General features: G+C 48.9%; 2 protein-coding genes across 2 annotated transcripts in view; one reads left to right on the top strand and one right to left on the bottom strand.

Moving 5' to 3' along the window:
* Positions 1 to 4041, bottom strand: part of LOC132445712 (adhesion G protein-coupled receptor L3-like) — an 82678-nt gene extending 78637 nt beyond the window's left edge. Inside the window, exons 1-4 of the mRNA XM_060035829.1 lie at positions 3942 to 4041; positions 1682 to 1817; positions 981 to 1138; positions 788 to 806 (exon numbers count right to left, since the gene is read on the bottom strand). Of these exons, the coding sequence (XP_059891812.1) occupies positions 788 to 806; positions 981 to 1138; positions 1682 to 1817; positions 3942 to 4041 (413 nt within the window). The remainder of the gene's footprint in view (positions 1 to 787; positions 807 to 980; positions 1139 to 1681; positions 1818 to 3941) is intronic.
* A 4682-nt stretch (positions 4042 to 8723) lies between these two features.
* The window catches only part of LOC132445689 (multiple PDZ domain protein), a 62085-nt gene continuing 44612 nt past the window's right edge, over positions 8724 to 26196 (top strand). The window contains 10 exon segments of the mRNA XM_060035803.1: positions 8724 to 8877; positions 11068 to 11152; positions 13426 to 13595; positions 17107 to 17280; positions 18931 to 19070; positions 20022 to 20235; positions 21694 to 21819; positions 23786 to 23980; positions 25215 to 25323; positions 25777 to 25865. Of these exon segments, the coding sequence (XP_059891786.1) occupies positions 11137 to 11152; positions 13426 to 13595; positions 17107 to 17280; positions 18931 to 19070; positions 20022 to 20235; positions 21694 to 21819; positions 23786 to 23980; positions 25215 to 25323; positions 25777 to 25865 (1233 nt within the window). The 5' untranslated portion in view covers positions 8724 to 8877; positions 11068 to 11136.

Here is a 26196-nt window from a genome sequence, read left to right as displayed (position 1 = left end):
CCGGCTATCGACATGATAATGATATTCCATCTGCAGCGGTACAGACAAAACGGTGTGTGTGTGTGTGTGTGTGTGTGTGTGTGTGTGTGTGTGTGTGTGTGTGTGTGTGTGTGTGTGTGTGTGTGTGTGTTCAATACGTGTGTTTCAAGGCCCTTCACAGGTGTGATTTAGACAGTGGTGGTGTGGTTGGGTGCCGTGTGTAGAATGCAAACCAATGCCACATGCGACCGTTGACAATCACTGGAGACACACAGCACACTGGTATTAAAACCATTTGTTGTAGTCATGCTGTATGGGAGGCAGCGCGACCGAATAGCAGATTAAAAAGGGATGTGGGTTGGGCATCCGTTGAAACGATATCCAAGCATTTCACTATGAAGCTATTCTGCTCCAAGGATGCAGAACGACAGTCAGAGTGGAACATGAGGTAAAGGGGATTTAGGTGCGCAGTGAGGGGGGAATGTCAAACATAATCTCAGAGGATGGATCAAGACTGGGCTGTCTTCACATAAAACACAGACTCGAGTGGGGCTAACTGACCGGCCTATCAACTCTGTAGCAGTTTGTCACACAAATCGGACAAAAAAAAAATACAACACATGCAAACACTCTGCATCCTTCCAGCCTCCTTCATCAGTTTTGAACGTTTTCCTTTTGCTTATACAACACGCGCGGTAAAAACAACACGCTATTGCGCAGCGTCAAATCGCCTCTTCACATCCACATCCATCCTCATTTAGCAATTAAAAAAAACACCATTGCACAGCATCATCCATCACACGGGTACCTTATCGTGTTGTTGTGTTCTGTGCACCCCAAGGAAAGCGCGTTTTACAATTAAAAACCACACGGGAGACTACGGCGCAATGGAGATGGTGCTCGGCTCCAGACCTCTCCATCCATGAGGCGTGCGTCCAAACGCGGAACTTTACCCAGAATCGCCTGCTTTGCGCATCGTGCACAACCGCAAAGCATCTCACCTTTCCTATCCACGCCTTTCCACTCAGAACAGATCCACGCAGCGCAGTGCACACATTCCGGACGGACCACTGACAGCCTGACGATGCTCCGTCTGATTGCAGTGTCCTCATCTGCGCCCCTCTTGGACTCCACTGAGACGAACCCTCTTATGAACGAACTGCAGACCGCATGCAACAACTGACTATCACGGAGACAAACCCCGGGCTGCAGACCCCGGACACGGGTGCATGCTTGTGCGCGTGATCTCCCACCACTCGGGCACACAAATTGCAGATAGGCTACTTGTGCGCAACAACAGTACAAAAATTCAAAAACAAATTCAGGAGCTGCATAAGAGAGTGTGTGTGTGTGTGTGTGTGTGTGTGTGTGTGTGTGTGTGTGTGTGTGTGTGTGTGTGTGTGTGTGTGTGTGTGTGTGTGTGTGTGTGTGTGTGTGTGTGTGTGTGTGTGTGTGTGTTACGCTCCACGTCTAAACGTCTTGCCTTTAGACATCACGCCGTGTTTGGTGTGTGTTCTTCTGGGTCCCTTCGCTCTGCTATAGTCCCTTTACGCACGAGGTCCTCGGCTCACACGTCATCCAAACGGGGACCCACGGATCCAAACAGTCGTTTTGCTCACGTTCAGCGAGGCTGGCTCTCTTTTCCCCTCGGATCAGATGCGACCAGAGCCCGCATGCAGCCCAGCTCCAAAATAATGCGCACCTCGCCTCGCCTCGTGCCGCTCCGGCGACAGAAGAGTCTCCTCGGTGCTCCCGGTGTCCCGGTGGTCCCGGTTGTCCCTGCTCCCGGTCCCCCTGTGCGTCCCTGTAGGGCCACGACGAGTCCCCTCGCACCGCAGCTACATCACATCACGTCCCGCCACGAAGGAGGGTGGAAACGAGAGAGAAAGCCACCGCAAAACCGAGTATCCACTGGATTGGGTCTGCTGAGGAGGAGGTGGGGGGGGGGGGATAAAACATAAAACTCCACGAAAGAGAAGGATTTAAAAATTTGAGTAAACCCAAAAGAAAACGCTGTTCTTCCCAGTCGCGACCCTCGTCCGGGTGGAGGAAGCTGCCGCGGTAGCGCCAGGTTGAGACTGAGGCAGAGGAGGGCTCGGTGGGTAAGCAGCGAGGGAAAGGTGAGGAGAGAGACTCTCCGGCAGGGCGCCGTTCACGCTGTATACTGGGGCGCCCCCTAGCAGCGGGCTGGATACTGCAGGTGCTGGCGAAGAGAGGCTGCTGGAGACTGCGGGGCCGGATGGGGAGGCTGGATGGTCGGGACTGGTGCTGAGGCTGAGCTGGTGGATGGTTTTGGTGGATGGTTTTGGGTGATAAAGGGATCATCTCGAGCGCATCTGTATCAGTGTATCGACATGTTACGCAACACTTGCACCTACTTGGATGAGGCTGCCGTCTCTATTGCCGAGTGTGTGTGTTAAATAACATGAAAGAGAAGGGAATGAGGACGGGCCTTTCGGGGGCAATTTATTTTAGTTTTTTTTATGTAATATGGGCAAATACATCGTCGGCGTCTTTTATCTTTTATTCTATTTTTGGAAATCAGCCCAACTATTGGAATCAATGAGTAGGCTAGAGAAAATGTGACGGAGTCAGACTGATTGATCTGTAGAGCTACTGTTGTTGACCTTTTTTCTAACCTCATGAAAACGAGTTGCGTCGTGCGATGACGTCATCGATCAAAAAGCACGACAATCGCTACAAAAACTGTCAGCATTTCAAAAAAAACATCCCAGATCACAAAAGATAAAGGATTTGCTAGAATATAACCACCTTTATCTATTATACTCGAATGATCAACTGCCAAATGAAAAAAGTTTAAACCTAATAGATAGGCTACAATGTCAGTTAAAAGAAGAAATTTTAATATTTGCCTTGAGTAGGCTATCTTTGTTTCCATCTTGATACATGTCCAAGGACTTTGCTTGACTTCAGGGCGTCCTCCCGAATGAAAAACCCTGATCCAGCAGGCACGCATTAATAAAAAAAAAACATAATAGGCTAAACGCTGTTGTACCGTGTCATAACGAACGCCGCATCCAAGTGCAGCGCTCACCTCGCCTTGCACCCGGTTAAACCCGGTTAAACCCAGTTAGCCCGGTACGGCATGCATGGTCACCTACAATACCTGTACCGCGCTCACCCCATCAATTACCCGGGCTGCATATACGAGCACAGCAGGGGGAGATATGGTGGATAAATAAATACAACAGTCCAACCGCTGACACGGTGCTCTCCTAATGAGCACACGGAGCCACAGAAACCCGAGTGAGAAAAAAGCGCCTATTTTTTTCTTTTTTTAGTCCTACTACCTCCTCGTTCACGGGGACACCTTGAACTGCTGAAGGCTTGCGGTTATTTTTCATCGAGTAGTAGCGTTTGAATAGATGAAGTGTTATCTTTCGTGGAGGCCTCTGCCGCCGCCGCCAATGCAAATGCGTTGTTTCTGCAGCGGTGTGCATGCTGTTACAGTCGCGAGTCCTCTTTGGGTATGGCTTAGAAAAAACAACAACAACCTTGAGCGGTTGTTGAGATATACTGCATGCTTTTTCCGTTGTTGTGACGACAGAGTAAAGATACTAAAATGATGCATTAAAAATTATAAAATTAAATGGAGATTCGGATTCATCTTTCTAAATCTGCAGACATGCTTACTGCTAATGTATAGCCACAAGCTGAACACACCTAATGGTTTACCGTGGCTGTCGATTCGATAATTACAATAATACACTTTATTTACATAGCACATTGGCCAGCGCTTGGACACTGAATAATCGGAATGATAATCAGCCAGACGACAATAAGGCCCAGAGCTGCTTGTGAGAGGAGACGTATAGCGTGTATTTAAATACAAGGTGGCAGCGCGACAGAGGATCCAAAATAAATGAATACATAATGAACACAAAACAATAATTCAGGGAATATAAGGGAAAACATTGGCCTTAAAGCCTGAGCACACCCACTGGAGGCCGGGCCGGTGATCCGCACGATCCGGGCCAGGAAGCAGACGCCCCCGTCGACCATGACCGGGGTCCAAAGATCACCCAGCGCGACCACCCTCATGTTCTGCAACCCCATGCCCCCCCCCCCCCCCTCCACCCTGAGTGCCTCCCCCAAACAAGGGGCACCTAGCCAGCAACTCCAAACACGGGGTCGTGCCGTTGACAGGCACCAGGGCAGCAGTCGGTGACACCCCCCCCTGCATGTGCCCCTAGAGACCGGGGGGGGTCCAGGTCAGCAACCATAACAACCACCCACCCCCCCCCCCAGCCCCCCCAGTGCAGGGACCGTGCGTCTCTCCGGCCGACAGACGAGGCCAGCGCCCCGATCACTCCGGGAGGGCCTGACCACAGCAGACCTTCTGCCTCTGGCCCCTCACTACCGACAGGCAGGGCAGCCAGGGCGACAGCAGGGAAACTGGGTGACCCTCACCTTAATCCCCCCACCGTGGCAGCCCCCGCCTGCAAGACTACCGCCGAGTCAACAGACAGACCTCAGTATATACCGTACATATTGCAGCAACCACAGGGAAGGACGCTGGTTCTGGGCGCGCAAAGGATTCTGGGAGGGGTCTTCCCTATCGGTTTGGACCTTTCGGGGCCCTCCTGGTTCATTTGCGGCGCAGACATTTAGTGGGGTTCATGGTTTGGGGTTGGGCGCTCTGTTTATGTTGTGTTCATGCAGCATTACTCTAAGTGTTACGGCCGTGGAATGTTATGCGGGTTTTTCGTGTATGACGTGCTGGTAAAACTGCTAAACCTGGGCTCCCGTCTCGTCCTTCCTGTGCTGCTCGCCACAGTGTATATATTTTCTGTTTGTTTATATTTATAGCGAGAGACAAATTGCTAAAACTTTCTCCTGAGAGAGCCGCCTCCGTGGCGGCGGTGTGTTAATATACAGGAGTTACGTGAGGGAGTGAAGGTGTGAATGCGTTCTGTTTACAAGCGCGCCGCTACATGACAAGGCAAACACAACGTCATAAAAAAGGCCTGAATCCCAACGTTGTTTGTCAAAAAGACTTCTTTAATTTGTCTCGTAATCACTGCGCTTCTGAGTTCTTTGGAAATACCTCTGTGTGTGTGTGTGTGTGTGTGTGTGTGTGTGTGTGTGTGTGTGTGTGTGTGTGTGTGTGTGTGTGTGTGTGTGTGTGTGTGTGTGTGTGTGTGTGTGTGTCTGTGCATGTGTGTGCAGTTGTGTGTGCGTGTACGTCAGGGCGTGTCCAATGCCAAAAACCAAAACGTAGGACAGGACGGGAACAATCGATTACTCCAACAAAGGACTCTAAGCACCGGAGACATTGGCCGTAATTGAACACCATAAAGAGACAGAGAACCCTAAAACCCTTTTGCTACCGACTCACCACGACAAAGAGATAGATAAAGAATACACCTGCCAAACCTAAAGGCTTTGGGGGGACATTTGTTGGGCCAACTCAACAAAGTAGGTGACATCTTTGTTGGTCTATATTCAGGCGGGCCAACCATGGGACTGTCTCTGCTGGCGGCTAAGGACGCACTCGTGCCTTAAAAACAGCCAACGAAGATTGTGTTGTTTAGGAGGGACCTTTTATCAAAGATAGTTTGACTGATGATTAGATGCTATTGTTAAAAGTGGTGCCCTTCAACTTTAGTCTTAATGTCTGTTCCCTAGAGTTCTTGATAGCGAAATACATTCCCGTATCCTAGCAGCAGCAGATTTAATCAACACTTTGAAGCTCTGCAGGTCACAAGACCTTTGACCGCATGTCAAGACCCTGAATTTAATTGAGGTATCTTCTACCCAAAGATGCCTCGTCCTTATTGATCAAACCACACGACACGCGCAGATGCACACATACTTTATGTATATTTATACACACCACGTACAGTACATTGATTTGTATTTGCATGAACGGATCAGATAAAGGTTGTAAACCGTCTGCACTAGAGCCCTCGACACATACTGCACTGTCTACATCCTGTTGAGTTCCATTGCTTTCCCAATTATTTTTTCCTGTATATTCGGCCCCCATCGTTCACATTGTATTAAACAGTTCAGTGTTTCTGACGAGGGAGGGGAGGGGGGTTTTGGACCAGTCACCATATTGTTGTTTTTTTTGACGCCGATAAATGCAGTCCACCTTCACAAACACCTTGCCCGTTGGCAAAAATTGTAATTAAAAATGTAAGCGGTGTGTGTCACTGTAAATCCTTTGAGTCGGAAGGCATCACCATCCATTCATCTGAGAGCGTAACCGGTCTTACCTCGTAACTGATCTACGTCAGCAAAACAAGCTCATCGGGGAAGATTTAACATTTAAAAATGAATGACTCGAACGGCTCCGACGGGTGGGCGGCACTAAATATCATCTCCGTCTCATCGTCGTCGAGTTTGGGCTCATTAATGACTCGCATCTCTTACAATATTGATGCCCGTACTTTGTGCGGTTACAATCCGAACGGTGTAATAGAATGAATAACTGCTCGATGCAGAATAGATTATTGGAAAGCTTTTTTAGCTCTTCCAGGGGCATGGTGATGTTTAACGGCCCACATTTTGGCAGTCCGTTGTAATTGAGCAAGCGGCAGTGAAATGGCTCTGTGTTTCTGCAGCCAAACTGCAAAATAGGAAACAACACTTGAAATAAATATGCGTAATGTGACAAGACCAAAGACGCATGCGGGGATGCAAACATTTGAAACGCGCATGAATATCATATTGTACATCCTTCAACCACAATGCCTGAAATGAATGCCCCATGTTGTTGATTAATTAAAAGACAGCTGGAAAGACTGCCTGGCAGAGAAGTTTGCAACACTGGATATTTCACTTCCGGAATGATCTGGTTCACATGAAGAGAATACATAAGACCAAACCTGACTAGACTACAAAAAGTGGGAAAGTGGGAAGAATGACACTCAGAACGGATGACTAAGAAAACAAAAGAGGACATTTTTAGTGGGTAGAGGTAGAGGAGTACGTTTCTTGTCGCTTTGCCACCTGAAGAAAACGTGTTATTTGGGCAGGGCTGTCAACGCCTGCCTCCCCCAAAACATATCCTCAGACACCGAAATAGCCCAGAGATACGGGGATAAAAGCAGCGACCTGGAACTGTTGTGACAGTTGCCAGGACTAATACAACGATATAGTCTGTTGGGGTCCACTCCTACAATGCATTAGTTAAGACTGTCCTTGAGTTCGCCTCTCAGCCTACAGATGTACACCCCCCCCCCCACCCATCCCACTTTCCCCCCTTCCTTCCTCCCTCTCTCTCCCTCTCTGTGTTTACTATCTTTCCGTTCAGCCTAAGGGTGTGGCCTGGTCCTTAGTCACTTCCCTTATCAAAAGGAAGCATAGTGTCAAACACACACACACACACACACACACACACACACACACACACACACACACACACACACACACACACACACACACACACACACACACACACACACACACACACACACACACACACACACACACTCCTAAGTCACAACAGACGGCGTTATATAGAGGATGAATAAAGACAACATAGGAAGGAAACCAAAGCACAGAGAAGGAAAGTAATCCAGTAGGGCATGCCATAAATTTGGTGCTTAGTGTCAGAGGGTGAAGGCAGTTTGATGCATTTCAACTCAAATTACATCTTACGTACAAATTGGATAAGGCTCGGAGGCACAGGGGCTAAAAAAAGCAGCCTGTAATCCAATAAACGTGAGGCAGACGGGGAATATAGATATTTGTTTTATCAGCGTGTTTTTATCAGTGTCCTTACTCCAAGGTGCCTTCCTGGGCACCGCACCTGGTTTCGTCCAGCTGAGATCACATTGTGCAACTCGTGGCAGGAACACTCGTTATCCCGACGTGACCTTTCAAAAAGTGTTTGTGAGTGACTTTGTTGACGCATGTCCATATTTGGGCACTTTATTTTTTTTTCATGATTCATCCGACAACCACCACAACACCATAGCAACACAACACAGTGGCCACATTGTGAAGGTTTTCACTTCTCGGTCCACACAAGGGCAACCAAGGCTACGGCTGTGGAGACAATAATAAAGTGAACAATTTGGGAACGTCACTCATGGACTCTCTGCGCTACAGTTTAATATCCTTAATATCCTGTTGCCAGTCCAGGAATGACAGAGACTTGCTGCGGGCCTCATATTGGATTTGTAGCCAGCCTCGTTTGGCAATTTTCTACTTTGTTACAAACACTGCATACTTGGAACAGAGCCGAGGAGCCCTGGCTGACAAGGATGGCGTTGGATCGATCCAAGGGTCAGAATGTACAGTGGGCGGTACCTCTCTCCTTATCCGACCAATCAGCGATCGGTATGTTGTAAGCTTGGCTCGGTGATTTTCCGGAGAGGGAGAGAGCCTCATCCCCACTGGACAAACTTTTCCACAGTGGTTGTTGCACTATTGCACAGGGTCTCCATATTGTAAATATTGTGAATTTTTGGTTATTTATTTTTTATTAATCGTGTATAAGAGATACCGGAATTTGTAGAAGACCCCACATTTTACTTGTTATTTATTCAGTATTTAATAGTGTAACATCTGATGTGTATATATATTTTGTATACAGCGCTAATATTTTAACGACTTTATTGTTCACCCACTTTGGCGATGTAAATGATTGTTTGTCTTTCCAATAAAGCTTTTTTCTAAATTGAATTGAAAGGCACCGCCCACCGTACGCTCGGACCCTGGGATCAATCCAAACCACTACTCAAGGATGCCCCTGCAGGCCCAGTTGTCATGGCATCCACCAAGTGGCGCTTTGGATCCGAGGAGGATCAGATTACAGTCCGCCCCGTTCTGCCGCTACTGTTGTCTATCCGTAATGCGTGCGCCGTTAGATGAAGGGACGACGGGGCGCAGGGCAGTCCGTGTGGAACTAAGGGCCACTTCCAAGTAAGTTTACCTCCGTTTAGACTGGTTATGCCCACGGGAAGGTTGTCGGGATATGGCCTAGTGGTGTGGTGATCTCAGACTAGCGTGGATTAGTGCAGCGAATCCATATACGATCGGCTGTTGTCAAATAAAGACGGCGACTGTGCGCAAAACGCGGCCGTCTCCAACCAGAAACGCGAAAAATAGGGATTTAAGTGTATATAGTTTTGGTTTTTCATACTGTTGCTTGTGAGCAGCATGTGCTTTCGGTTCCGATCTGATACCACATCGGCCAACTTGTTGATCGCCTGTTGCTCCTTCTTGCTCCAGGGATGCGAGAGGAGGAGGAGCCGAGGAAAGCGGATTTGTCCCTAGTGTCTGTCTGCATGCTCTTGCTCTCACAACAACATGCGTGAGCTCAAATTGAGGCCCGACGGACTAAAAACCGTCCACTACATCATTAGTGCAAAGTGCATGTTGATTTAATGTTTTAATAGAGCAGTTATTAGATGATCATGATCCGTCTGGTTAAGACCAGGTGGTGTCAGGACTGGACTGGGAGCACCTTTACTATGAGCCAGTGGTTCTGGATCAGTGAGCCTGCAGAGAAAGCAGAGCTTGAAGTGTATGGTCGACATGAAAAAACTATTTTCCAAAACAGTCCCAGTCCCCTGTGTCATCTTATTGTTTATTTCCGCTAAGATTCCGTGTGGTTTGGATCAACAACGCGAGGCAATTATTCATTTAGTGACGAGTTTGGCTACAGTTAGAATGTCAACTATTTTAAAAGCATTGTATATAGTGGGAACTATTCAATTCGTGTAATTGGAGGTTGAGTTAGGGTTTATGTTGCTTATAAACATGCAATTACACTGTTGGGCTGCAATACCGTTAGAATAATATTTTTGCTCATCACAAACATTATCAACTGGGAGATTTATTTTGCCACAACAGTGGATAATTGACAATGTGGGTCGTGTGTAGGTCTAACTTTAGGAGAGGAAATTACTAGAAATAGATCAGGTACACGCAATGCATCCATCCCAAATTAAACTAAAAAATAAATAAAAATAAATCTTAAACCAAAAAGGCATCTTAATGGTTTATACAAAAAGCTCGGCAATGATGTTCTTTCTTGTTAAGCTCGGATACACTTGAATCCATAACAGCGGGATTTGATCTTAGCTGATCTATGAACCTTTTAATGTTATCTATTAAAAACATGAAGTAGGCGGTATAGGCTTGTTGACATTCAGGCTCCTTGATGTTTCGCACAGATTAACATCTTATCTCTCATTGGCCTTTATGGAAACACTGTACTGTTGTTGTCGTAGTAACCAGGCCTCTTCTCTCCCTGTGCTCAGGTCGAGTGAATTCAAGCCGATGCCATTCACTGCGTCTCAGATAGAGCTTCCATTCTGCCTTTTGACACCTGTTGCCTTCTGCGTACAATGATGTCTCAAGTGTTTGGGGTTGGGTGTATCCCCCCCAAAAAAAGGGTCAACTATGAACAAGGAGGGTTCTGTTCAAGGCCAAGACCTTACCTGTTTATGGACAAGAACAGAATTACATCTGATCAATTCAATGACGTGAATACATCCAAATGATGTTAACACAATTCTGGCTGAATTCCCATACCATACCGTTCCATACGGCTAACTAGCAGAGTGTTGAGGCGTACAAGCGATGTGATGCATGTGCGAAAGTCACAGCGGAAAGCCATTTGAATCGAGTTCCAGCCGTGTTAATCCATCACCATAAGAGCCTTAAGTCATATATAAACACGGTAGATATATAGGGTCTGGAAGGAGCTGTAGCATGTCACCGGTAATAGCCAGGCTTGTGTAAGCTACTATCGTTGGTGCTCCTTGAACTTATTCTACAGCTCTCGGCCAATCGGAACATCTCTGGGATATTCAGGTGGAACAAGCCTGCAGATAATAAAAACATGGAGCCCGGAGAAGAAAAGCGAAAGGGGTACATTTCCCGCGTTGACCTTTTCAGGAATGGATATTTTATTTCAGCACTTGAGAGCTCTGCACCGCCCTGAATCTGATACGATTCAGGGAGGCGACCCACCTGAGTTCACGGTTAAGTGAACACACTGTGCGCGTTTCACAATTATTAAGTCAGTCTGTGGTACCGATTTCCTCAGTTTTACGTTCTGCGTTCTCCTAACATAATAATAAAACCCTACGTGTTTCGGTCCAGGTACCGGACACACAGCACTGAAGCGGCCCTTTGAAGCTGAACGAGTGTGTGTGGCCCCTGAAGTCCGACATGATTGAAACAATAGGTAAGTCGACTGTTTCTTTGTTCCTGTGCGGCCATTTCGTTAAGTAAACAAAAGGTTTCCCTTGTTCGCCCACCACAATACATACCGGCTCCTGCGACAAAAGGGGTTTAATGAAACCATCTGTATAGGAGGAGGGTGGAGGCGGAAACGTCTCCCTTGCGTGGCAGGGTTATTAGTCACCTTGACCTAATCAGCCCTGGTCCGTTTAAAAAGGGCCCTGGACCTAATGTTATCACCTCTAAGCTTCTGCCGCGTCTCAAGAGAGCACCGGGTCTCACGCACGCGAGGGCACGTGCATGACTGGACACACACAGACGCACACAACCTGACAACGCACACACAATGCATGAGTGCACACACACGCAGAGGATGAATGTGAACACACACACACCCAAACACAACCTGACCACACACACACAATGCATGAGTGCACACACACACAAAGAGGATGAATTTGAACACGCACAGACACCCAAACACAACCTGACCACGCACACACACACACACACACAACCTGACCACGCACACACACTTTTCGCCTCAGCTGAGGGTGAACTGGGTCAACGGAAGGGCAATGAATGACCGACAGCAGTGCGTGTGCATGTGCATATTAGGGCTTTGACTTTTGCCCAAAAATCATTTTCAATGTCTATTTGTTTATTAATATTAATATTCGAATATATTCAAATATTTATTAATAATATTTTGCCCATTAAATGCCTTCAGTAAGACCTGGATTGGGCTTCGCGAGGTTTGTTTACCGGCGTTGCTATGGTTACCGGTCTTGCGCGTTCCAACGGTTTATTAGGTTTCTAATAAATCGCTGTCTAATCAACAATTCATTCACTGCCTCTTCCGTGGTCATTACAATCTCCGACGTCTCTCCCTCTTGGCCTGCCCGTAACAGGTTCCAATATTAAGAGCTGCCTAATATTCGTTCGAATTTTGATTTATTTTTTGATATTCGAATTATATTCGAACCACGAAGTTCGGAGTCAAAGCCCTAGTGCATATGCATGTGCAATGCATGTGTGTGTGTGCCTGTCGCAGTAGCAGGGCACCGACAACCTTGTTTTCCGGCCCGTCTCTTCAGCCCGTCCTCGTTCTCCATGCACCAAACTAATAGGAGGGACCGAAGCAGACTTGGACCCCCCCCCCGGGCCCATTAGGTGGGAGTCACAGTCGCTGGACGTCACAGAGCTCGGGGACCCAGGTCCGAGCCCGAGACGCTCCGTGGCACACCCCGGCTAAAAAGCCCCGTCCGCCGAGACGGGCGAGCCGAGCGGGGGACTCAGAGTGGTTTGGTTGCGGAGCTTATTCAGGGCAGGCAAAAAAAAAACTCAGACGGCTCTATTCCTCCCCACTAAAGCCCCGTTCACGGCCCCCCGAGTGAGTCCCTCCGTGGGCCACCGAAAGCACAGCAAAACAAGAAGGGAGCGTTGGCGGTTTTTTGTGCGCGTCGAACATACTCGTTTGTTCTCGGCCCGCGTTGGCTTTCGCTTGCTTTCCGGTGCATCACTGGCAGCCACGCTAGGCCGATAGCTCAAGCCCTGCTTAGGAGCAGCCAAGCAGCGCAAAGCCCACAGGTGGAAGCGGGCATTGGCTGCCGTGTGTGTATGTGTGTGTATGTGTATGTGTGCGTGCGTTTGTGTTTCAGTGTGTGCGTGCGTTTGTGTTTCTGTGTGCGTGTTTGTGTGTGCGTGCGTGCGCGCGCGCGCATGTGTGTGCGTACAGGTTTCTGTGTGTGTCTGTTTCTGTGTGTGTCTGCGTTACTGTGTGTGTATGTGCGTTTGTGTGTCTCACTCTCTCTGCCTCCCTCCGTCTCCCTGCACTCTAAAATCCTTTTCATACACTCTTCTCGCTCCCCTTGGCCGAAACAGAGCAGTGTATGTGTGGGTGTATACATAGGTATGTATTTTTATTCTCAGCAGAGTTAAACAGACATTAGACGCACACAAACCTCAAAGGCCCGCTCGACTACAGCAACACTGACGTACGCTATTAAAACCACACTCCGGGTTAACTCCGTGCGTCGGTCACTCTGTCTTTGACGAATGACTCCAATTCAATCCTCCACCCGACTCTTCGCCTGGTATCCCTCCAGTCCAGTCTCTTTCATCCATCACACACCCCCACCACCACCATCCATCACCTCCACCTCCACCACCAGTTGCCGTCACTGAACTACGGGACTTTTGGCCGATACCCATGATGCCTTGCAGGCACCCGCCGACCGCCAGTTTCTGCCACTGAACTATGTGAACGTTTGGCAGATACCCAGCATGCCTTGCAGGCGGTGGAGCGGCTCCAGGCCCGGCTGCGAGAGCGCGGGGAGGAGAAGCCCACGGAGGAGAAGCTGAGCCTGCTGCGCTCCGTGCTCCAGAGCCCCCTCTTCCACCAGATCCTGGCCCTGCAGAAGACCGTCCAGCAGGCCAAGGACCAGGTAGGCCGGCCTGGCAGTGTGTGTGTGTCTACCGTGTTGCTGCGGCGGCGAGACGTGGTTCATCCCCACGGGGGGGGAAACTGGCGGGTCGCAGCAAGTGAGGAAATACAGGATTTTAAAGTACGGTAGTCACAAACGGATAGCGCAAATTCAAAACATTTAAAAGGAAAACTTTTAAATGAGTGCAGACACTGCCTTCCCACAGACATTCCCAGCCCACAACCCCCCACCAAACATCTCCCCCCCCCCCCCCCCCCCCCCCTCACCAAGCCCTACCGCGTCAAACCACCCTGACACACACAGACAAACACACACACACACACAAAGTGGTTTGGTTGGAAATCAAATCCCCTACTCTTAAACGACTTGGTATATGGACTAGGGCCAGAATCCACTGAGCCCTCATTGATAATCAAGACACTGGTTTTGGTGCGCATATTTTTACAGCGCAGCCAAGCCAATCACCACCGACGTATCACGTAGGCACTGCCTCACGGAACCACAATGTCAAGCGGTTGTTCTTCTCTTGCTCGTTATGAGACAACCGCCCGCGTGGCTCGTTCAAACATCAGACGCAATCAACGTGTGCGAGGTGTCGGCGGCTAAGCTAATCAAAGAGACGTACCAGACACAGTGCGTGTAGCTCACTGTAGCGCACAGCCCTTGTTAGCCCGAGCTAGCTAAACAGACGAGAGCTAGTCATGTTTAATATAAGTCAAGCATCCAGGGTTCACTTCAGTTCTAGTGCAAGCTGCAAATGTTAAGTTGCGGTGTACATTTTCTCTTCAGGGCATACTCTGAACAATAAATCTTCATGCTGAGCTCAGAATCAGGCAGAGAGACGCTCAGAGAGGCATAAATCTCATTTTTGGAGTTGGGTTGCACAGACAAAGCGACGTGATGGACAAAGAGGATTATGATTCATAATGATTTCCTCTCATCGGGTAATAACTACAGAGTTAACCCATCGAGCCTTGTGATTCATGAGTTATTGAGTAACGACGGTCCAATATGTTGTAAATGCTGACTATGCGTGTGTATTAAACAAAAAGCAGAGGTCGTACTTTAGTAATTTGTCGTCTTTAATAACAAAATTCCAATAGACTTGAATGTGAAATATAAGCATACAGTCTAGTGTGGTATCAGCGGATTGGCAGATAAGATAATATCCACTCTGAACGTCAGCTATGGAGCTACTGATAACACTAAGCGCTTAGGAATGCAGACCGTGCCGGCCTCAGGAAGGGACGGAAAAATTGAAGGAATGAAAGATAGAAAAAGTGGAAAGAACGCCTTGTTATTTTTCGATTCTGCCCCGATCTACACGCAGGCCCATAGTGGACGTAATCTCGCACTCGGTACGAAGTACAATCGTTCACGATGAGTACTGACAATTATGTCAAGAGTGGAGCATGAAAGGAAAAGTGTAAGCCACTCTTTTGTGTGTGTGGGGGGGGGGAGCAGAGTGAAGGCTTCGAGACGCAGAGGGGAAGGTATGCGAGCTATGCGAAGGAGGCAGGAGCAGAGCCTGCCTACCTCGAGAGAGAGAGAGAGAGAGAGAGAGGAGAGAGAGAGAGAGGAGAGAGAGAGAGAGAGAGAGAGCGAGAGAGAGGAGAGAGGAGAGAGAGAGAGAGAGAGAGAGAGAGCCTGCTACAGAGAGAGAGAGGAGAGAGAGAGAGAGAGAGAGAGAGCCTGCTGCCTACAGAGAGAGAGAGAGAGACTGCCTACAGAGAGAGAGAGAGAGACTGCCGAGAGAGAGAGAGAGAGAGAGAGAGAGAGAGAGAGAGAGAGAGAGAGAGAGAGAGAGAGAGACTCCCTGGTTGTATCCACCTGTTGTCAAGCCAGACAGTCTGATTCCAACACTCAGACATTTCACACCAGCAAACCCAAAGTTCAAGTCGCTCGAGCCCCAGAAGTTGTGTGCTTGTGTGCGTTGTTGTGTTTGTTTTTGTTTGGTGTGGAGTTTAAAATCCGTTCAGTGCCGGGCTGACCTCGTGAGGCAGAACCAATTTGGTAAAGGATGCAGCCGGCTCTGCTTCTCTTTGGAGACATGAGCCAGGCGAGACAAAACCAATATACGCCCCCCCCCCCCCCCCCCCCCCCCCCCTCCTCCTCTTCGGTCTGCCGGCGGGGCCCCACCGCGCGCCTCCCGTCGCCATGACGACGGGGCCAGCCCGGGCCAATGGGAGCGCGGCCGCCACCTCCCCCGCGTGAAGTGGGGCAGAAACAATTTCTTTAAAATGTGCAAGAACCACACCGGAACTTTAATCCTCTTAGCCAGACCGCGGCTAACAAAGCCCATGCATGGGGTCCGCATCTTAGCCGCTAAGGCTAGCGTAGCTTAGCCTATACCGCGGCGGCTCCTGTCTGGCCCTGTCTGGGGGTTATTTATAAACATCAAACTCCAAACGGTTGGAAGAGATGTTACTCAATCACCGCTCAATTTCCCGAAAGTTTAAAATGGATAAAGTGAAATTGACTAAAGAGTGCTGGCTCAACCTGGCTATGACTCATCTCAATGAGTAGACATAATAACCATCAGTCCTAATGAGCATGTAGCTGTTCCGAATTCCCCCCCCCCCCCCCCCCCCCATCCACCTAATGTAAAGTCATCGGATCAATTAAAACCACAGCGATTCCACTCCATGCCAGATGTATTTCATACCTAAAGAGTCTTTGTGTCTGGGAGGATTTGGTGGGCCATAGATCTATCTCACCGCAGCGGCATAAGACACTGTGTGCCACCCCCGTGCCTTGAGAAACACAGCTATCCTCAATATTGTGTGTGTTTGGTATCTGCCCTCAAACCTAGCTTGAATGGGAACATTCTCAGATAAGATAATGAGGGGCTGCAAGCGGGGGCAGGGGGAGTTCAAACTTTTAATTGTCTCTGATCGGGTATTTTGAAACAATGCAGTTTCCTTTCTAAAGGCATCCTTGGCGAGGTTATCGGGAAATTGTAGAGTGTTGCATGCTGGGAGTGAGATAGACGGGGCTTTGTTGTGTTTAACCCAGTCTTTTGATTCCTCTGTGGTGGAATTTATCACAGTTTGGCATTTGTTATGTGGCTGACTCACAAGGGTTTTGTCCTTCACTTTAATATGAATGGTATGAATGGTTAATTGGCTCTTACAGTGCGCTCTTCCGTCCTGTGGTCACTCAGAGCGCTGTTCAATCATTGCGTCACATTCACCCATTCATAAGCACATTCGCACACAGGCCGCAGTGTCAAACATGCAAGGCGACAGCCAGCTCGTCAGGAGCTGTTGGGCGCCTCGCTGTGGGAGCTGGGGATCGAACCAGCAACCTTCCAAATGCCGGACAACCGGCATTATTATCATTATTATTTATTATTATTTAGCTAGTTTATCTTTTATTGTTGCTGCTATGTTGCTGTTGAACCAAGCCGTACAATTTTACTATTGTGTCCTTGTTAAATTAAGATGTAATTAAAGTAACTGATTCCGATTCTGATTCTCAAACTAATGATCACCTGACCTGCGTTGCGTAGGAATTCCAGGAAAGCGTCCCGTCCTGTCTCGGCAGAGACTTGACCAACGATGTTGCGGCGGCGAAGCCCAACGGCGTCCATCTTCCCTACTCGGACACCTCCACCGTCCCGCACGCCAACAGCAACGCCCCCTCCCCGGACGGCTTCGAACAGATCCTCCAAACTATGGCGCAGGTACGACCGCCGCTAAAAGAACATAAAACAATAAAACACACAGATGAGCTGATGCTATGTGCCTCCGTTGATTTAAACCGTCCATTTAAACTGTAACATAATCATCTTTAGGATTATGTTTAAGAGTGTATTCAAGGCCTTGCCTTGGTTGTTTGGGGCTCTTGCATATGTTTATCTGCATAAGCAGACCAGGGACGCTAAACAAACATTTATACACCAGAGCTGACATCAATATTGACCGATTATAAACAGCAAACATTCAAAATGTAGTAAGCCTACTTTGGTTCATTGACGCATACGCATGGTACAAAGTCTTATGGAGCAGGCAACTGGCCCTGCAGTGTTTGACTGAGGGAAGCCACTCTTTGCAGCTGTGCATAATTGACAGTTAATGAAAGTCCTAACCTGTTTCCCTTCTCTCAATCATGTAGCGAAGCCCCCTAGAGGAAATTAGGTGAACAGGTATTTCGTACAGGGTAGTCGTACAGGGAGTTTCGTCTCACGGATCTAAAGCCGGCTGAAGCCCATTTTTCTTTTATCTCTGCAGGTGCATTAACAACAGTTTATGGACGCTCTCCCCAGTTTCACAGACTGAATCTTGCACCATGCCTTTAGAATACTCCTCTTTGATAACACAAACGAGAGCTTGTTTTAACTTAAACTCCGAAATCCGATAGACATTAACAGACTAGACGCCCGCTTGCTCAGGTCTTGATCTACCAAAAAGCATTTTGAAAAGGCTTCCCGCTGCTTTCCGTGGCTTTGATCCTCTATTGAGGTCTGAAGTGTATGTGGAGGTTTTCAGACGTTCCCATAATGAATGTGAGGCTCGTTCAGAGTTCACCTGGACTCTGCATAGCGACCCCCCCCCACACCCCTCTTATGCTCTTATCGCACGTTGTACCACCTGGCACTTAATGTACGCACTTATGCATGTTGTACGTCCTGGGTCTTAATGTACGCACTCATGCATGTTGTACGTCCTGGGTCTTAATGTACACACTTATTGTATGTTGTACGTCCTGGGTCTTAATGTACACACTTATTGTATGTTGTACGTCCTGGGTCTTAATGTACACACTTATTGTATGTTTTACGTCCTGGGTCTTAATGTACACGCTTATTGTATGTTGTACGTCCTGGGTCTTAATGTACACACTTATTGCATGTTGTACGTCCTGGGTCTTAATGTACACACTTATTGTATGTTGTACGTCCTGGGTCTTAATGTACACACTTATTGTATGTTGTACGTCCTGGGTCTTAATGTGCACACTTATTGTATGTTGTACGTCCTGTCTCTTAATGTACACACTTATTGTATGTTGTACGTCTGGGTCTTAATGTACACACTTATTGTATGTTGTACGTCCTGGGTCTTAATGTACGCACTCATGCATGTTGTACGTCTGGGTCTTAATGTACACACTTATTGTATGTTGTACGTCCTGGGTCTTAATGTACACACTTATTGTATGTTGTACGTCCTGGGTCTTAATGTACACACTTATTGTATGTTGTACGTCCTGGGTCTTAATGTACACACTTATTGTATGTTGTACGTCCTGGGTCTTAATGTACACACTTATTGTATGTTGTACGTATTGTATGTATGTATTGTATCGCCCTGAATGTTGACGATGCACACAGGGCCGCCACGTGACGTACGTGGAGCTCCTGAAGCCCGCGTCGGGGGGCCTGGGCTTCAGCGTGGTGGGCCTGAGGAGCGAGAACCGCGGCGAGCTGGGCATCTTCATCCAGGAGATCCAGCGGGGCAGCGTGGCACACTGGTACGTAGAACCCCTCAACGTTGGCTTCTTTTTGACTTGCTCACGTGTGTCGACGTCGAGAAGTGTAACTGAACAAGGACAGAGGATTAAAGGAGCGAGACTGAAGGATTCTTATGAAATGATATTTCTTCCTTTTGAAAACATCTCAAAGAAGCAGATTTTTTAGAATGTGGCTTTTTAAAACATTTAGTTGAAAACTTTTTTGTATATAAATGTAGCCAAAGAAAGAATTCTCAAGAACGCTCAAGAAGGTTTACAAAATTATGTTTCTTACTTTTGACAAAAAGGCACACAAGGAAATTCAAAGGGATTAATTATATTAGAAAATATTGAAATAAGTTCCCTCTTCTCACCCACACAAATCAGACCCAATCCAGTCCTAAACTCCTACATTTAATTTTCCTATTAGCCGTTTGTCAGACAGCTTTATCCGAAGTGACGGGCAAATTGCGAAGTACCAAAGCATACAATCGAAAATACAAATTGGAAAATTCCAAGGACTGCACGGACAATTTTCTAAATGATACCGAGACAGTGCAGAGAAGGTACGGTAATGAATGCTCTTGTCTCAACCGACTCACTTCCTCCCCTCTGCATCCCTCCCTCCCCCCTCCATCCTCCCTCCCTACCATGAATTTTCTACCTCCCTTTCCCCCTCCCTTTTCTCCCTCTTCCTTCCATCGTCTCTCACCCCTTTCCTCCCCCCTCCTTCCCATCTACATCCCTCCCTTCCCCCTCCATCCTCCCTCCCTCCCCCCCTTGTGTCCCATTCCTTTTCTACCTCCCTTTCCTCCCTCCTTCCTTCAATCCTCCCTCCTCCCTCCTTCCTCCCATCCTCCCTTCCCTTTTCTACCTATCTTCACTCTCCCTTCCTCCCCCCCCCCCCCCTCCCTGCCCACCCCCCCCCCCCCCCTGCCCCCCTTCCCTCCCATCCTCCTCCCGTCGCCATAGCGACGGGAAGCTGCGGGAGGCGGACCAGATCCTGGCCATCAACGGCCAGCCGCTGGACCACAGCGTGACCCACCAGCAGGCCATCGGGATCCTGCAGAGGGCCTCGGAGCGCGTCCAGCTCACGGTGGCTCGCGGGCCCATACCCCAGCTGGCCAGCCCGCTGGTGTCCCGGACCCCCTCCGCCGCCAGCACCCTGTCGGCCAACTCCAGCGCGGTACGACTCCCCGGCCCACCGCCGCCACCCACGACACTCGGTCTGGCTGCCTCGATAATCGCTGAGGTTAATTTGAAACTTTACAGGTGAAACGCAGAGGGGGCGTTATGTTATGTTACGTTTGATATATATCTGAGGTTATTTGAAACTTAATAGATGAGACACAGAGGTAGTGATATGTTATGTTTGACATATATCTGAGGTTAATTTAAACTTTACAGGTGAAACGCAGAGGTATCGTCATGGTATGTTAAGTTATGTTATGTTCGACAGATATCCATCTGAGCTTCACTGATATACCACGATAGATATTTCGGACGCACAAACGAAGTCAAGAAAAGCGGACTACAATTTTCTAATTTGGCCTTTAGATGTAGAATTTTTTTTAGTCAGATAAAAGCAAGAGTGCATGTTGAAAGCTGTCTGAAACCTCCGCAAACAAGGGTCAGCTGAGTGGGTTTAAATGTTGAAATAAGGAACAGGACGAGTTGAGTGGTGGTGATGGAGTGTCTAAGGCATGCCTGGTTTGAACTCTCAGTGGCCTGAATCGTCGTCCTAAGAGGTAGCTAATGACGCACTCACACAAACACAACGCTCACACAAACACAAAACACGCACAAGCCAACGCATTGAAAGTGTTTCATGAAATAAGCAGGGTACCGAGCACCTGTGCATGTGATGTAGTGCTCTGTGTTATACACAGAGTAATGCTTATACATATCTGTGCCGCATGCACGCGCACACATGCACAAGCACGCACTTACGCACACACACGCACAAGCGCGCGCTCAACACAGATGCAATCCCCTCCTACGCTGACAGGTGCATCGCGTTTGGCAAAATCGGAGCAAGCAATACTGTGCATGGCTGCCCAAGGGTGACATATCCAGCGCTAATATCAGCAAAACACACGACTAGTGCACACAAGCTGTGCGTGCAACCTGTGCGTCAGAAAATTGGCACATCAGCAGAAAAAAGTAATATGGATAAATTAGCATTTGAATTGTTTTGCTATACGCGTCATTATTTGTGTTGTTATTGCCATGGCGATGGTAGAGAGCCAAATGCACTAGATCATTCTGCCAAATCGAGCCTTTCTGTAAAAGAAGATTACACATGTAGCTTTGAATATGTTCACCATTAAAAGACGATTAAGGTTTGCATAAAGCCATACCAAAATCATTAAGTGTCCACATAATATTTTATTAATGGAATGTATTCAATATTACTCAACAGGGACTCAATATTAATATTACTTTCTTTAATGAGACACACCAGTATAAATGGTGTGTCATCTTCATACAAACCGATTCTCGGTTTATTGAACCTTTTGTTAAACACTTTGAAGTGGAAGGGCCCACTCTGCTCTCTCTCCCTCTGGTTCGTTGTCTCTCTCCCCCCCCCTCTCTCTCACTCTCTCTCTCACACTGTCCCCCACTGTCTCTCGCCCTCGTAAAGCAGTGGCAGCACATGGAGACCATTGAGCTGGTCAACGACGGCACAGGCCTGGGCTTCGGTATCGTGGGCGGGAAAACCACCGGCGTTATCGTCAAGACGATCCTGCCAGGAGGCGTCGCCGATAAGGTAACTCCTCCCCCTTCATTCCCACTGGCTCTCACAGTACAGCTGTCGTCTCTATAGCAACACTGCACTGGGTTTCCGTCTGTGCCACATATAAAGAGGAAAAGCAGTCACTCAACTGTATTTTAAACATCAATGTGCAGTTGGATTTATTTCATTCTTTTTAATCATTCACAATATAACATCTTCTCTACCCATGACCTATCCTATCGTTGATTCAGTTTAATTCAGTTTTATCGTTGCATCTTCATTTATACAGCTACTTTTATTCATACTTCTACGTGAACTCCATTTCCGCGGCAATGACTTGTGTGTTGAGCCGTTTTATTTAATTTTATCCACAAATTTACTTTGTGGATTGAATCATCACCCACTCAATTTCGAGGCATATTAAAAAATGCCAAGTGGAATAAAATCTGAGCTTGTTTTTGGCAATTGTCTTCAGTGAAACATTCAAGGAGATGGAGTGGGCCTGCCATCAGAGATAGCGTGGGAGCCAAACTAGTGACACAACGATTCAGGCTGAACATGTGTCAGCTCGCACACACACAGTGTTTATACCAACGGATGGGAAGCAATGTATTAATGTAGGCTTATTCCGCAAGACTGGATTCCATATGATCCTCGTCATCCGCAAACTAGTTTGAATTGGAACTGAAAGTGAAGTACTTCAGTGAGGCAATAAGGCTAGGCACTTTATTTTAGAAGCATTGTTTCCTTATTGTTTAATTTATCTTTACATCCCGAGAGCAATCGATTAATTAAATGATCTGACCAAAAAAATTAAGAAATTAGGTTTTTGTTGCTGCCGCAGACTTCCAAAACTGTAATTTAAATGTTGAGATGGCCTACCTTTCTGTCTACCTACCTACCTACCTACCTACCTACCTACCTAGGTAGGTAGGTAGGTAGGTAGCTACAATTGATGGTAGATAGGTTGATGGACAGACTACAGACTACTACAGGTAGACCTGCTACCTACCTGTAGGTAGGTAGGACGTCTGGTAGCCCGTAGGCTATCTAAGCGCTCTCTGCCACGTCACCCATTGCCATGACCGCAGTCTCCCACAAGGCTCGGCAGAGCTACTGCTAAAGCCATCAGGCTAGTCCCATGTTTTGGGGGAGGGGCTCGGAGGGAGGCCTGGAGACAGGTGTGGGATCTCTTGGGTTGGATTCTTTCAGTATCTCGCTCCACTCTGGCCGGTTTCTCACAAACCGCCCCAACCCTGGAGGTCGGATTAAAGCCAGCTTCCTGTTGGCACCTCCAAAGCCCTCGGACGATACGTCCAAGCCAAAGGTGATTACCCAGAAAAGAGAAAGTCATTTGGTGAAACGAATGCCTCAGGAGGAAGGGGAGGGGGGCAGGGTAGGGGGGGGGGGAGGGGGGAGAGGAGGAAGTATTTGAGGTCAAAGCCGTGCCTCGCTGGTTGCTAGCGGCGGTACCAGCTGCAGCGTGTTCCCGTGGTGCTGAGGCAGCTCAGCATGTAATAGAGTGAGGTCTAGACGCTCCCCACAGCCCCGCGTGATGGAGCAGGGGCCCGGCGCTATTCCTCTGACGGCAAAGATGTTCAGCGTGGAGGAACGGTGTGGTGGGAGGATCGGGGGTATATTTAGCACATTAATGCGCAGAGCCCTCCCCCGAAAAAAAAAAGAAAGGAGAAAAAAAAGCCAGCGCGTGTGTGTGTGTGTGTGCGCGACGCAGAAATTCCCCTTCACATCGCCGAGCGGTTGCCGTGGCGACGTTCACACGGTTCCCCGGCAGCAGTCCTAACCGCACGCCCTGCTCGGTCTCCCGCCCCTCCCTCTCCCTCCCCCCCCCCACCCCACCCCCGCTCCCACAACCCCTCCACACGACCCACCCGACCTGCACCAACTCCCCCAACACACAATCCCTACCAATACCCCCCCCAAACTCCCCCAACCCCCCGACACACAACTCCCCCCCCCATTCCCCTCTCCCCCCCCCCAGGACGGCCGGCTCCACAGCGGGGACCACATCCTGCGGATCGGGGACACCGACCTGCAGGGCATGGGCAGCGACCAGGTGGCCCAGGTGCTGCGGCAGTGTGGGAACCAGGTGCGGCTGGTGGTCACCAGGGGCCCCGCGGAGGAGGGGGGCCCCGCCGCCGCCCCCGTCTCCCTCCCCACCGTCACCGAGCAACAGGTGGGTCCCCCCCCCCCGCCCGCCCCCTCTCAGACGGGGTTCTGTCCCCGCGGCAACGGGGCGAAGCGCTCGAAGCTTAAAGATGACATCACCCACAGATGAGATGATGACGTCACACGCAAATGAGACGATGACATCACACACAAATAAGACAATGACATCACTCACAAATGAGATGATGACATCACTTACAAATGAGATGATGACATCACTCACAAATGAGATGATGACATCACTCACAAATGAGATGATGACATCACACACAAATGAGATGATGACATCACTCACAAATGAGATGATGACATCACTCACAAATGAGATGAGGACATCACACACAAATGAGATGAGGACATCACTCACAAATGAGAAGATGACATCACACACAAATGAGATGAGGACATCACTCACAAATGAGAAGATGACATCACACACAAATGAGATGATGACATCACACACAAATGAGATGATGACATCACACACAAATGAGAAGATGACATCACTCACAAATGAGAAGATGACATCACTCAAAAATGAGAAGATGACATCACTCAAAAATGAGAAGATGACATCACACACAGATGAGAAGATGACATCACTCAAAAATGAGAAGAGGTGGAGGCTATGCAGAATCTAGGTGAACTCAGAAGCCCCCTGGCCCTTTCATCAAACACAGACCAAGGCCGTCCATACTTCTGTCAGGCACAGAGCTCTGCGAGGGAGCTGGTGAGGATCAACCGCCGCCGGCTCTGCACTCCCCCCTTTTTCAAAGAGCAAATTGCAGCAGCCCGGCACCTGGCCCGCCCGCTGATAAACACAGATTCCCCGGCTCTTATCGACACTCTCCCCGCTATACGCGCCTGAGCGCCTTTCAATGGCCCTTTTAAAATACAGCCGCTTTTATCGGTGTCGCACGCTTTTTTTTTTTTGTTGCCGTTTATTTTTCGGCCGGCGGTTGTGTTGTGTTCTGAGTGCACATTAATCACAGTATTCACCGGCGGAGTACACAATAGTTCAACACACTTCGGTCTCCTCTTGGGCCTTTGGGGCGCCCTCACTGCCCCTACCTACATGTTCACCTTTTGTCTGATCGTATTTTGGCGAGAGAGAGCTACCCACCGAACAGCGGTCATTGTCGTGCTATCGCTTGTCGGGTAGGCGGAGGCATCGGAAACCGGGCGTCGACACCGACTGTCACTTAACGGGCGTTCTCCTCCGTGTGTTCACCCCCCTGCAGGGCTCAGAGGACGAAGAGGAGGAGGCCGACGCCTTCGACGTCAGCCTCGCCAAGAACGCCCGCGGCCTGGGCATCACCATCGCCGGCTACGTGGCGGACAAGAACCTGGGTGAGAGCTCAGGGCACAAAGTGTGTCGCCGCGTCGCCGACCCGTCACGACGACCCGTTATCCTGTGTGTGTGTTGACGTTAGACACGGGGATGGCCGTACGTACGTCACGAGGACGGCTTTCTCATGCGGTGACGCGTTTCCCGGGGCCCGGCTTAGCTCAGTAGGTAGAGGATGTAACCGGGAGGATGCTAGTCCGATCCCCGGCTCCCCCGAGCTGGGTGTGGAGGTGTCCCTGAGGAAGACGCCTCACCCTGTCCGCCCCCCTGACGAGCTTGGAGTCACCTTGCGTGGCTGACTCCGCCGTCGGTGTGCGAACGAACGGGTGAATGTGAGGGCGATTTTGTAAAGCGCTCTCGGTGGCCAGTGGCTGGAAAAGCACTGTATGAATGCACTCCATTTAACCATGATGCTCGCTCTCTTCCCTCGCGTCGGACGGTGTGTCGGGTACCAGAGCCCTCCGGTATCTTCGTGAAGAGCATCACCAAAGACAGCGCGGTGGAGCAGGATGGCCGCATCGCCGTGGGGGATCAGATCGTGGCGGTGAGTGGCCCGGGGGGGGACGCTCTGTCCACAGGCCGCTGCCCTCGCTCTCACACAGCGGAGGGTAGAGTGGGCCTTGTTAGTATTACTTTAACATTATCACCTGACAGACAGACAAAGCAACCATCGAAATTAATTGTTTATCAATTGTTTGTTTGTGTATCAATCGCATAAAAAGGCATCTACATTCATATAGAAAGTATAAAAAAATCATCAGGTGTAAAAGCAGTCAGATCAGTGCGCCGGCCGTTAGATACGGTAACTCTGAATTATTCACGACGATTGAATAATTCAGAGTTACCGTATCTAACGGCCGGCGCACGGATCTCAC

The sequence above is a fragment of the Gadus macrocephalus genome, chromosome 17 (assembly GCF_031168955.1).
Source record: "Gadus macrocephalus chromosome 17, ASM3116895v1".
NCBI classification, from domain to species: Eukaryota; Metazoa; Chordata; class Actinopteri; order Gadiformes; family Gadidae; genus Gadus; species Gadus macrocephalus.
Note: the sequence above shows the minus strand (reverse complement) of the source record. Positions and strands in the feature narration are given on the sequence as shown.